The sequence below is a fragment of the Rhineura floridana genome, chromosome 2 (assembly GCF_030035675.1).
Source record: "Rhineura floridana isolate rRhiFlo1 chromosome 2, rRhiFlo1.hap2, whole genome shotgun sequence".
Lineage (NCBI taxonomy): Eukaryota > Metazoa > Chordata > Lepidosauria > Squamata > Rhineuridae > Rhineura > Rhineura floridana.
In genome coordinates, this window is record NC_084481.1 from 234,026,326 (window position 1) to 234,040,295 (window position 13,970).

The 13,970-nt window shown below is 46.7% G+C and overlaps 1 protein-coding gene across 12 annotated transcripts in view; it reads left to right on the forward strand.

The window, feature by feature from the left end:
* NIN (ninein) overlaps positions 1-13,970 on the forward strand; it is a 131,231-nt gene that overhangs the window by 40,239 nt on the left and 77,022 nt on the right. For 11 of the 12 annotated variants that reach the window (XM_061612555.1, XM_061612560.1, XM_061612559.1 and 8 more), the window contains one exon: positions 6,709-6,878. The exons of the other annotated variant lie outside the window; for it this stretch is intronic. In XM_061612555.1, the coding sequence (XP_061468539.1) occupies positions 6,709-6,878 (170 nt within the window). The remainder of the gene's footprint in view (positions 1-6,708; positions 6,879-13,970) is intronic. 12 annotated transcript variants of the gene reach the window in all.

A 13,970-nucleotide genomic window follows, 5' to 3' on the forward strand; every position in this document is an offset into this window, starting at 1 on the left:
CGAGTTATTTTTAATGCCTTACTGCGTTTATCTGACATACTGTTTTTGTTATTGAAGAAATCCTAACCCTGCTTATCTCGGAGTAACCCCCCCCCCCTTGAATTCAATAGGACTTACTTCTTTGTAACCATGGTTAGATTTGCGCTGTAATTGTCTGGTGCATGTGTGTGTGTTTGTGATTACTAAAGGGTGGGATATCATTTTTTCCCATGAAATAAGTCAATAAATATATACAAGATTGATCTCTGGATTTGTTAGGGGCTGGCTGCCTTCCAACTTAAAACACCAGAATTTTTAGTGTCTTGTTTGTGTAATTGGTTTTTATGTTTGGAAACTGCTTGGAAGCCTATTTTGGCATATATCTATATTAATAATAGAAGCAAAGGCTTTGGTACACAACCAGCCTCCAGGGCCACTAGTGTTGTTGAATTTGCCTTGCCTTTCTCCACGTAGATAGTCTAGGACCTTATTTCTGATGAATTATCAGTTGATTTTTACAAACAATAGCTTGCCAGGTCAGCTCTGCCACTTTTAGCTTGATTTGAATTCCTGTTTGAACCCCCCCTTTTTTGTAACCTTGGTTGATACCATCTGGGGAATCGGCATGAGAGGCCTCAATACCCCACGAGGGCGGGGACGTGAGCCCAGAATTCCAGAAATAATTTCAATTTACTGGGTTCATTTCTTGACACCCAGCTAAATATTTTGGTAGAACAAGATTATTTCTGGGCCAAACTGACGAGGGTTCCTCCACCACTAATGTGATGTTGCATTGGCATGGAATTGTGATTATAGGAGGAAACAAGACCTAGGAGTTTTTACATTCCAGGCGATATCAGAGGCCTCTCTGCTGCAAACTCTTTTGAGCCACTCAAGGGGATGAAGTTGGCCTGGCTGTCAAAAACAGGATCTGTCTAATCCTCTTCCGGTACCAGACTTGGTGATCTAGTGTGAACCAGGGCTGTGCCGAAATCTGTCCCTCAATTTCTCAAAAGTATCCCCCTCCCCCCCCCGGCCCAGTGAAAGAGGTTTCCACTTTTCTCCTTCATACCCAGCAGGGCACTTTAGAATTTCAATGGGTGGAGGTTTTGAGCCTTCTTTATTGCTGCGAGGTACCCAAGGGCAGTTTGTGTGTGTGTTTTTCCCCCCAGTAAACATGTCTCCAGCACTCTGCAGCCTCCCTGGCTACCTGTGCTAACTGATATGAAAAAGCCCCCTGAAGTATTTCCCTGGGCTTTAATTGAAGGTCAGGCACCCAGGAAGGCTGCAGAGTGGAGGCCACTGATAAGATTATTTGCGAAATGAAAGAAAATGACACTTGCAAAGACTCACCTGCCACCTCGAAAATAAGGCAACTGCGACCAAAACCCTGCAGCTCAACCCTTGAGAACTTCACCAAGATTTTCTGTACCCTTTCATGATTTTCAAATGCAATTTGTTTTCTCAACAATTGATGGAGAATGGCCCTTTGAATGCCTTTTGGCAATATAATTGCACAGTTCTTTGTTTGGTGTACTTAAAAACAAAGAAACACATGAAGCCTATCTTATGTATTATTTATTTGTTTGTTTGTCTATTTATTATTTGATTTATATCCCTCCCTCCTCCCAGCAGGAGCCCAGGACGGCAAACAAAAGCACAAAAACACTTTAAAACATCATAAAAACAGACTTTAAAATACATTAAAACAAAACAACTTTAAAAACATTTTTTAAAAAAGCTTTGAAGACTTTTTTTTTAAAAAAAGGTTTAAAAGCATATTAAAAAGCAGTTCCAACACAGACGCAGACTGGGATAGGTCTCAACTTAAGACTTGTTGAAAGAAGAAGGTCTTCAGTAGGCACCGAAAAGATAACAGAGATGGTGCCTGTCTCTTATTTAAGGGGAGGGAGTTCCACAGGGTAGGTGCCGCCACACTAAGGGTCCATTTCCTATGTTGTGCGGAACGGACCTCCTGATAAGATGGTATCTGCAGGAAGCCCTTGTCAGATCCCTACTCTGGGTCTGGTCTCGTAATGGATCTCTCTCACTGGCCCCAGCACAGGTCTGTCTCGATCCCACTACTAGACGCCACCACCTGACACTCTGTAACGCAGTACTGACCTGAGACTGTGCCTTCGTCTCGGTAGTGTCTGGGTGCACTTGCAGGCCACAACCCCCCTGTCTCTTTCTGCCTTTAAAGATGACAGCCCTGGGTTGCTTTGGATACCTGCTGCTGTTACGCTATCCCTTCACCGCTGCCACCATTGACACTGTTCCCAGCTTTGGTATTTGCTCTGCCCACCCTTCTGGTCTGTACTATCCCAGCCAAGGTGTGTGTGTGTATATACAATTTCACAAGCATCCTTGATTTACAAAACAAGAGCATCTCTTTCTATTCCACAAACACATGACCCCATCCAAATCTGAATGTGTGTATGTGTAAAGAAAGTCAATATGAAGGGGGGGGAGTTCCTTGTGGAAAAGACTGGCCTCTGATGTTGATACATAACAAAGCATAGCCCCTGGCCATGGCTGAGTGTGGGGGTGAGCAGCAGTCAGACTGGGGGTAGGGTTTTAGAGCTTTCCGCCTGCTGAAGCCTGATGCCATTCATGGAATGAAGTCAGCCCCACACTCTAGGATCTCTGCAGGATTCTGCAGCAGCCCAAGGCCTTGGATGTCAAGAGCGCCCCCACCCTTTGTGGCTACTCACTTTGGCTGGTGCCATAAAATCTATACGTAGCAAAGGGGGTTGGGACTGGGGTCACTAGACCCTCAACCCTTCCACCCAAGGAGAGGACGGCGAAAGATGTATGCAGAGAAAATAATCTCCTCTCTTTAACTATTTGATTCCATTTATGATTTGCTTCCCATAAAATTCCTTAAAATGATTTCACAATAAAAAACAGCAACAGGGAGGAGGGCTCAGTGGTTGCAGCACCTGCTTTGGATGCAGAAGGTCCCGTGTTCAATCTGCGACGGCATCTCCAGTTAGGGCTGGGAATGTTCCTCTGCCTGGAACGCTGGAGAGCCCGTTGCCAGTCCGTGAGGACACTACTGAGCTAGTTCGCTGCTTTTGCAGCTTGGGTCCCCAGATAGCCAAGGGTGATGGGAGTTGTAATCCTGCAACATCTGGGGAGCCAAGGTGGAAGAACAGTGAGCTAGGAGGACCAATGGTCTAAGGCAGATTTCCCACCTCTGTGCCTCTGACCAACTGGGAAGGAGAAAAGGAGGGTCAGGTATGATGGGGAAGCTTCATCGTAGCTCTGCAGCAGAGCACCTGGCTTGCGTGCAGAAGGCCGCAGGTTCAATCCCCGACATCTCCAGGTAGGGCCTGAAGAGGCTGCCTGCCTGAAACCCTGGAGAGCCGCTGCCAATCAGTGCAGACAGTACTCAGGTAGATGGACCAATCACCTGACTCTGTGTAAGGCAGCCTCCAATCTTCTGAAAAACAATTCCACATGTGAAACCAATCTTTAAAATGCCATATGTAAAAAAAAACACAATTTCAAATCTGATAGAGATACAGACTGGGATAAAGATATTATTTATTTGTTTGTTTGTTTGTTTATGAGATTTCTTACCTATCCTTCACCGTTAGGTTTCAGCAGTGTAATCACACAGTTCAAAAACAAGTAAAACAGGTTTAAAACACAATTGTAAAAAGAAAACAAATACAGTAATTCCAATCAAAGGTAGCACAGTATAGATTAAGCAAAACGGAAGAGTTGGGTCCCACAAATATTTCTTAAGAAGATGTGGCTGATGGCTACCAAACTGAACAGCTTTAAGAGAGGAGTTTAGACTAATCCACAGAGAATCAGAATATCACGGGCTACTATTGCTATGCTTCTGAATACCAATTGCTGGGGAGCACCAGTGGGGAGAGCGCTCAGGTCCTGTTTTCAGGCTTCCCAAAAGAGACATCTGGTTGGCCACTGTGAGAACAGGATGCTGGACCAGTTGGGCCCCCTTTGGCCTGACCCAGCAGAGTATTCATCCTTTTTCTCTTAACCACTCCAGATTGTAAGTGGGGACTTGTGTGATTTAATACTCTTCTCCGCCAGGGGAGCAGGGGAGAGCATGTCAGGGAGAAAGCGAGGCTTGCAGAATCTTTCTCCCTAACTTCTAGTTTTATACAGAAGGGTGCATGTACACGGGTGCATGATGGCAGAACATTCAGTCACGTGGACTTCCACTTGTAAGTCGAAGTGACGCAGGTTCACCGCCATCTCTGTGAAGGCTAGTTTATAACCTCATCCGCACTATACATTTAAAGCAGAATTATACCACTTTAAGTAGTCATGACTTCCTCCAAAGAATCCTGGGAGCTGTAGTTTGTTGACGGTGCAGAGCATTGTTAGGAGACCCCCTGTTCCCCCCAAAGAGCTATAATTTCCAGAGTCCCTGGGAAGAGAGGTTGATTGTTAAACCGCTCTGGGAATTGTAGCTCTGTGAAGGGAATAGGGGTCTCCTAACAACTCTCAACACCCTTCACAAACTACAGCTCCCAGGATTCTTTTTGGGGAAGCCATGACTGTTTAAGGTGCTTATATGATACTGCTTTAGATGTATAGTGCTTATATGTGGCCTCTGGCTTCCCTTTTGTGTGTGTTTAAAGTTATGGGAATAAAGGGATTCTGGCGCTAGTTAAGGGAATTTCCTTTGTAGCTGTCTGAAGAAAACCTGGCACAATGCTAGCAAGCAGGGCTGTTGTCGCAGCACCTTTGCAATTCCCCCCCCCCAAATCTCTTGCAGTGCAGCACGCACACACACCCTGTGGGGTAGCTTCTGTCTGCATTGGAGAAATCCAATTGCACTTTGCTTAAATGAGCCCCCCTCCTCCTCATTTCTCTCCAAGGCAAAGAGAGAGAATGAACGGGCCGGCCGGAGAGAATTCACCAGAGCTGACATAGCAGGGAGAGGCTGCAGGCTAGCGACTGCCAACAGCCCAGCTTTAATGGTGATGATAAGGCTTGCTTTTGTTCTTCTGAGTCTTATTTAATCAGCCTGTCTCATTTCTGATTTTTTCCTATCTCTGCACTTCATCGTATGCCTTTCATGTCTGGGGTCCAGCTGCAGGAGATCTTGTTAAAATTGCCTTGTTCAAACACACGCATGCCTGCTTGTGTTCCCCAGGGTTTGTAGTATGCATTGATGGGGGGCACATCCAGGAGAAATTGGAGAGGGGCGGGGAGAGAGAGAGGATATCAAAGGGTTCCTGGTCTTGTGTGTTTTATAATTCATTGCATAGCTAAGCTGCAGAATACATTTGCACTAACAAGCTCTGAGACAGAATTTGTATAGAAGAGATATCCAAGAGGAGTCCGGAATTTGGGCTTCCAGTGGGCTTCTTTGAGTATTCTAATATGTGTCTAGGAGAGGGATCCCCCCCTCCTGATTTCATGCTATCGAATCTTTGCAGTTTTATGATTTATATATTGATTACTCTTATCTGAACTCTCTTTTAGAATCAAATGTGAAAGTTGCCATTTTAATTGGTGGCAGTCATTAAGGCACAGGAAGTGGCTGTCCATCTACTGCAGAGCCAGGTTCAAGGTCTTTGTATTAATTTACAAAGCCCTGAGCAACTTAGGTCTTCAGTAGGCGCCGAAAAGATAACAGAGATGGTGCCTGTCTAATTTTTAAAGGGAGGGAATTCCCAAGGGTCGGTGCCACAGTACTAAAGGTCCACTTCCTACGTTGTGCTTAACGGACCTCCTGATAAGATGGTATCTGCAGGAGGCCCTCACCTGCAGAGCGCACTGATCGACTGGGTATATAAGGGGTAAGACGGTCTTTCAGATGTCCTGGTCCCAAGCTGTATAGGACTTTGTACACCAAAACCAAAACCCTTAACTTGGTTTTTATATATATATATATATATATATATATATATATATATATATATATATATATATATATATATATATATATATATAAACTAAATCCCCAGCATCTCCAGGTAGAATATGCCCTGTTTGTTTGTTATTATTTATTTATTAAATAAATAATGGAATACTGCGTTCAGTTCTGGGCGCCTCATTTTAAGAAAGATATAGACAAGTTGGAGCGGGTTCAGAAGAGGGCGATGAGGATGATAGCCAGTATGGAGAACAAGTCTTATGAGGAAAGGTTGAAGGAACTTGGCATGTTCAGTCTGGTGAAGAGAAGGCTGAGGGGTGATATGATTGCACTCTTTAAGTACCTGAAGGGCTGTCACATAGAGGAGGGTACAGATTTGTTCTCTGCTGCCCCAGAGGGTAGGACTAGGTCTAATGGTTTTAAGTTGCAGGAGCGTAGATTCAGATTGGACATTAGAAGGAACTTCTTGACAGTAAGGGCAGTTCGGCAATGGAACCGACTGCCTAGGAAGGTGGTGGGATCCCTTTCGCTGGATGTCTTCAAGCAGAGGCTGGACAGCTATCTGCGGGAGATGCTCTAGCTGTGGATTTCCTGCTGTGAGCAGGGGGTTGGACTCGATGGCCTACAAGGCCCCTTCCAACTCTATGATTCTATGATTCTATATCCCGCCCTTCCTCCCAGCAGGAGCCCAGGGCAGCAAACAAAAGCACTAAAAACACATCAAAACAGAGATGTTTGAAACAGTGAGTGCAGACAATACTGAGGTAACTGGACCAATGGCCTCACTCGATATAAGGCAGCTTTCTACGCTCCTGACTAGCATCTTCAGTGATTAGTGTCTTGGATTCCCTCTCCCGCTGCAGATTCTTCACCAGAAGCCCAGCCCAAATACATCAAGGGTGGGAAGCGCTATGGCAGGCGGTCCATGCCGGAGTTCCAGAAATCCACGGAGGAGTTTGCAGAGGTGACTGTGATTGAGCCTCTGAATGAGGAAGCCCATCTGTCGCACATCTCCAGTGATGACTGCGATGAGGTAAAATGTTGAATAGCAACCTTGATGGATAAAAAGAGGCGAGATGGGAGCTAAGATTGAAAGCCTGTGTGCATGTGCGGTTCCCCCCCGGCGCGTGTGTTTAAGGTAGTTGTGCGTTTATCATCTCTGGTCGCTGTGTCAAATTTATCACCCTGTTGACGGAGCTATATTTAAACTCCCTTAAGGCCTGTCTCTTTATATTGTGGCTTGTTTATTTCTGACTCTAGTGGTCTTGTGGAAATGTGTATAGAAGGGGCTGTCTGAGATGGGGAGGGCTGAAGATTACTCTTGAAACTGGCAAAGAGAACTCCCCTCTCAAGTTCTGTTTTCCTGGCCCGGAGCCTCAGGCATCCCCCATGCAGTAGCAGAAAATTTATGGTAGCCTCTCCCTGTGTGCTGAATATCTCTGTTAGAGCATCAAACTTACAAAAGTGCTGTGACATCCCTCTTAAAACCCCAGATGAGGGAAACCAGGCCCACTCCTCTTGTTCAATTCTCCCCTCACAGGGACTAGCTATCTGACCTCACCTGCCTTTTGTGACCTCTCCTAGGTTACTGACAGCCCATGAGGTGACTACCCTAAAACAGGAGCAGTAAAACAGATGTGCAGGATGTGTCTCCCAATAGATCTTGATATGTGTGCCCAGTTCTACATGGGCTCCAGTATTGTTTGTAAGGTATCGCCCCTCCTACCTTCAAGTGATCCCGGCAGTAATGCAAATCAAAAAGAGAACTTTTATTTGCAAGTGAAGAATTACTTGGAGACAAGTGTATAAAGCTGGCATGTAAGCATGGCGGCCATAAATCTTCACCTTTCCCTGCGTTCTTGAACTCAGTGTTTCTATATTAACCTACTCTTACCCTGCACTCAACTGTCTGTCTATCTCTCTTCTGAAACCCCCAACTTGTATTAACCCCCAACTGTATTTGTCAACTGTACTGACAAAACCAGTTTTTTTACACTCCCCCCTTCTCAACATTCCAATTTCAGGATTGGCCAGTTGATGGGAAAGGGCGGGATCTAGCCCTGTCCATCACAAGTGCCATCATATTTCAACCAATTCCCCCCTCCCCCATTTGTCTGGTCCGGTCCCAGAGCCCGCTCTGCAAGGCAGTTCAGAGGGTGCAGTAAGTACCATGGAGAGCTCCAAGTGAGAAACTTGCTCCAGCTGAGGTCAACAAGAAAGCACTTCTTTACGCAGTACAAGAGGCAGTGGTGGCCACCAACTTGGATGGCTTTAAAGGAAGTTTAGACCAATTCAGAGAGGATAAGGCTAACAATGGCTACTAGCCATGATGTCTGTGCTCTGCCACCATAGTATCCATAAGGATACTGCCTCTGACTGAAAACCAGTTGCCGGAAGCCGCTGGAGCGGAGAGTGCTCTTGCACTGAGGTCCTGCTTACGGGCTTTCCATGGGGCACCTGGTTGGCCACTGTGAGAACAGGATGCTGGACTGGATGGGCCACTGGCCTGATCCAGCAGGCTCTTCTTATGTTCTTATGAAAACAAACTCAGCCTCTTTAAGCCTCTGCCCCCCAGGCAGCCTCTCCCAGGCTCTGCCCCTTTCTGTAGAACTTAGTTTCTTACAGGGCCAACTCTGCCCTGACAATGGGCACTCCCTCCTAAGCTACATGTTGTCTCATCTGATGCACTCTCCGCATGAGCAGGGTACTGTGTGAGGGGTTTGGTTCCTTAGTCAAGGGAAGGTGCCCAGGGAGGCTCCTGGCTCTGGCCCTGCAGGCCTCAGTGGCATGCAGTGGAGGCAGTGAAAGCTCCTTGGACAGCTCTTTGAAAGTTCAGACTAAAAACCTGGAGCGGATTCACTGCCCCACTGACATCGGAGCCACCAGTCTTCACTCGTGGTATGTGAGGTTGTTCTGCGGGCTCCTGTCTCCCATTCTCCAGCAGAGTCCTAGATCTGGTGCAGCTCCTTGGCTGGTGATTCTGCAGCCTCTGACTCTGTGTCTTGATCGCTGCTGGAGCCTGGGGTCAGGACACCGTTTCATGTCCCAACTGCCCCCTCTGTTGATGTGTGACGTCTGTGGCAAGTGACTCCACAGTGGGTGGAATCAAGCAGAGGAGGACTTCTTGCTGCAAGTCTGCCATGGGTGCGGGTTATTGCGTTCCCCGAAGTTGTTACAATTATTTGCTCCCTGCCAGGATCTTTAAAAATTAAGCAAACTATTCTCTGGGTTACAGCTTGCTTTCCACAGTGTGCTCCTTGTGTGTGTGTTTTCCACCCTGTGCACTGATGACTTGTTCCCTTCCCACTGCTGTGTGCTCCGTAATCCTGGACCTTGTTGCCATCTTCCAGTCTCCCACAAGAGAATTTGCGTTGCTCAGCATTTTTGAGTTTTGTACACAGAGGCCCTGCAAAGAAACAAAAAAGTCAGAGCAGTCTGTTTTCCCCCAAATGTCTGTCTTCTCTTCCTCAAAGAGCCCACATGAACAACAGGACTGGGTCTGCACTGGCTTGTTCCAAATAGTTTTGCTTCTTAAACGTGCAAGTGGAATGCCCATCGTCATGAAAAATGGCAGGGAGGGAGGAACCATTTACAAAGGAAGGGGCGCTAGGAAGATGCAGCGTGCATCTTTCACTCTGCACAAACAAAATGGTTGCAACCCTAATAAGATGGTTGGGACTGCATGTGGGGAGAGTGCTCAGGTTCTACTTGTGGGCTTCCCATTGGTTGGGCAATGTCAGAACAGGATGCTGGACTAGATGGGTCTCTTGCCAGATCCAGTAGCCAGGCTTGTTATATGTTCTCTTATGTAGGTCTCTTTGATAATTTTGTACAGCTGCCATCCACCAATGGAAGGAGATAAAGGGGTTGTCTTCAAGGTGGGGACTTAACCCTGCTAGTAGTTAAATGCACTTTTTGTGCATGTTTTTTCATGTCCTCAAGCTTCCCAGCAGCATCTGACTGTCCTCTCTTGGAAACAGACTGGATAGACCAACAGTTTGATCCAGCAGAGCTTCACTTTTGCGTGTGAAAGCAGGAAGAGATCTTGCTTCTTGCAACTATGTCCCAGGTTACAAACTCTCTACTTTGTACCAGGAGATGTAAAGGGAGCCAGAGAGCATGAGGACTGCCCCACTCCACATAGGGCTGGGACGATGTAGCCACCTTGCTGAAGCTAAGCAAGGTCTGGTTCCAGTTAGTGCCGGGATGAGAGACCGCCCAGAAACCATCGTGTACATCATCTTGGCTTCATTGCAGTGCAGAAAGAGAGATCTGAAATGTACAAACTGATCTGGAGTTTGTTTCTTGTTTGTGCTCCTATGTGACAAAGATAGAGGTGAGCAGATAGAGGGCCTGTATTGCAAAACTCCCTGGGCTAGGGTTGTATGTCACTGCATCTGCTCTGACAGCAAGGACCAGACCACCCCATTTTTAGGGCAGAGGGGAGGCTTATTCCTCCCCATAGCAATGAATGCCATCTATTGACTTATAGAAGCAAAAATCTACTCCCTACCCCTGGTGACCAATGTCTGTCTGCCCTCAGCCAGTCACCGCCTGCCTTCTGACTAATCAGTCTAGGGGGGCCACTGGATGTCACCTCCATCCTCCATAGAACTCAGCGGGGAAGAAGATGGCGGCCAAGCTAGAATGAGTTGGCTCCACCTGTCACTGGCTCTGACTCCACCCACTGTTGACCCTCCCACCTTCCATCCTTCCGATGGGCACCAGCCACCACTGGGTCTGGCAGAGCTAGCTGAGAAAGGAAAGTGGCACAGTCGCCCACTCCACTCAGATCCCACAGGTCTACTTTTCTATGCCCATGTTTTCATCCACCATTTTGGGAGCATTGGACTAGTAAGACTATAACTCAGGGTAATTCTGTGGACTGGCAAGACAGCATGGACGGCACCCTAACGACACATATGCAAAAGGCATATGAGCTGCGGCACTCCAGCTCACAACAGATTGCCGGCGCTGCCCTCTGTGTTGAGCAACTTGGCCCCTTTCTGGTCTGCGCACAAGGCCACATTCCTTGCATGGTTGTTTACTGTGGCAGACCAACAACAATGGTGGGATTGTATCTGAGGGTTGTAGGGTATTCCTAACAGACTGGCATGTTTAGAGCATGTTGGCCCAGTCTGAGAATCCCTGCTTCTGAATGAGTGAAATCTGGCTATTTGAGTTGTGCGTGTGATTTGGCCTTCATACCTGGTAAGAATGTGTCATTTGACATCCCCAGATATTTCTTTCAGCCCCCTAGTGATGGCATGATAAGAGCTGATGCTGGATACAAATGTGCTATGAGATCATTGGCCTGAATAGCATGTTGGAACATAGGACAGAGGAGTACTTCACGCAAGCATGTACATTGCTGCTGAATGTGTGAACGGGCTCCTTTGAAGAGTGTCACTGCATTGGAGGGTGTCATAGAGCAACATCAGTTCACACATGCAAGTAAATGCTTGATGTTGCAGACGTCAGGATAAAAGCTGTTTTTAAAAATATTGTGCACTGCTTAAAGATTTTTAAAATATAAAAAAATAAATAGAAAGCTCAATGAAGAAGCAGTGCAATTCCTTCACATCGGTGCATTTGAAGTAATCCCATATTAAAGGGCTGTTAGCAATCAGCATCATGAAGAAAAGAAAAAAATCAGGATCATGATACTCCCAAGGCAAATTTATTTTTACTTTATTGGGTTCAGTGTATATACCACTTACATACATTAAAGGTGTAATCTACTTTTAGCTGGTGGCTGTTTCTGTCTCTCTCCCCATCCAAGTCCAAGCCTGAACACTGTTGGGCAGTGTTGTAAAATCCCTGTGTCTGGGGTAGCCTTTGGGGCCTAGAATTCAGCCAGCAAAAGAGAGGGAGATCAGGAGTGGCCAGGTGGCCTTTGCGTCCTTCCGACACTGATTCTCCATCTGCGGCCCTACAGTTTTGTACCTTTCTTTCCCTTCCAACGAGAACCAGTGTGCTGTAGCAGTTAAGGTGCTGGACTACGACCTGGGAGACCAGGGTTCGAATCTACACACAGCCATGAAGCTCGCTGGGTGACCTTGGGCCAGTCACTGCCTCTCAGCCTCAGAGGGAGGCAATGGTAAACCCCCTCTGAATACTGCTTACCATGAAAACCCTATTCATAGGGTCACCATAAGTCGAGATCGAAGGCAGTCCATTTCCATTTGGAGAGCCAGTGTGGTGTAGTGATTAAGATGTTGGACTACGACCTGGGAGACCAGGGTTCGAATCCCCACACAGCCAAGAAGCTCGCTGGGTGACCTTGGGCCAGTCACTGCCTCTCAGCCTCAGAGGGAGGCAATGGTAAACCCCCTCTGAATACTGCTTACCATGAAAACCCTATTCATAGGGTCGCCATAAGTCGAGATCGAAGGCAGTCCATTTCCATTTGGAGAGCCAGTGTGGTGTAGTGATTAAGATGTTGGACTATGACCTGGGAGACCAGGGTTCAAATCCCCACACAGCCAAGAAGCTCACTGGGTGACCTTGGGCCAGTCACTGCCACTCAGCCTCATGAAAACCTTATTCATAGGGTCGCCATAAGTCAGAATCAACTTGAAGGCAGTCCATTTACATTTTTTTCCATTCCAAGCTGATCTCATATAAGCAGCCTTTACCAACTCGCGGGATCCCAGAGCAAGCCCTCGTACAACTGGGTAATCGAGTTGGTTCTTACAGCTGCGCCCTTGATAATGGATTTGCTTACCAGCACGTAGAGGCTAATCCATCTTCTCTGCAAACCCTGTGGACCACGCTGACCATGGAATTAATGGGGAGACACTTCCCAGAGGGATGCTTGAGCCAGAACGATGCGCTCTGATTTTTATTCCTCTCTATTAGTTGTAAAAATGGGTGTAAAGGGTTAGTCAATTAACGAGGCCAGTCAATTAAGTGAATTGGTACGCGACCACTTTTCCCCTCCACCTCCAACTGTCTGGTGCCAAGTGATTCCCTCTTCCACCCGCCCTTGGGGTCTTGGTTAACTGCCTAATGAGATCTCATCAGTACATCAGTGAAAGGTCCCTTTCTGTCTTCCTCCCCAAATTTCATTCAGTATCTTTTAGGGAAAGTATCTGCAAATTAGCTGAGCCCCTTCTGTGAGCCATGGGAAATGGTGCCCCCTTTCCAGAAATAAATTCCCTTTAAAGGACAGAGTCCTTTGAGGCCTGTTCTTGTCTTTCTAATAATCAATCTGTTTCCCAATGTGCTGGTTCTGGATTCAACCGGGGGGAGTGTCTTTGGGAAAAGACATCCTTGACAGGGGAAGGTCCATAGCTCATTGGCAAAGCATCTGCTTTGCATGCAGAAGATTCCAGTTTCAATCCTCATCCCTGACAGTAAAAATATTGTTGTTATTAATAGCTTGCTAACTTTTTAGGATACTCCACCCCATGTAACAGTAGGACCGGCCCTGCTATGGAAGCAGATCCCACGTTGCTTTGAGAGATAAGACTATCTCTAACTGGAGTAAGGTGACCTGCCAGGGTTCAGCTTTTGGAGTTTTTCTAGGGATGAGGATTCCCCATCCTTGCCTATGAGTCAGATATCGCCCACATCTGGATTTAAGTTGTCCCTCTAGGGCTCTCCTGAACGGTTCTGTGGGCTCATGGGCAACTGGCTGGCCACTGTGTGAACAGGATGCTGGACTAGGTGGACCACTGGCCTGATCCAGCAGGCTCTTCTTATGTTCTTATGGGGGAACAGGTGAGAGGAGAAAACACTTCCATGTGCAATTGTAGCTCCTTCCTCTGCAATATCAAAGCAGAAAGGGAAATGTCTTAGCAGGGAGGGAAAATTGTGTTCCTTGCAAATATTGCAGTTGCATGCATGCAGTTTTGGGGGTGCAATTGCACACTGAAGTTTAGAGTCTAAGGTTTCTGTCGGCCAGTTTTACAGCTGCTGAAAATGGCTCCTTGGAAGTCCTTTGTGAAGGCTGTTCTGTCTTTGATATCTATGAACTATGACAAGTGGCCTCATTCACCAAATGTTTCCAAGCACAAGAAGTCCGGAATGCCACAGGGAACGGATTATTTAAAGAGGAAAACTTCCTTTCAGTTGGGAACTCTGTTTGCACGTAATAAGTGTTCAACTTCTATTTCTCAGC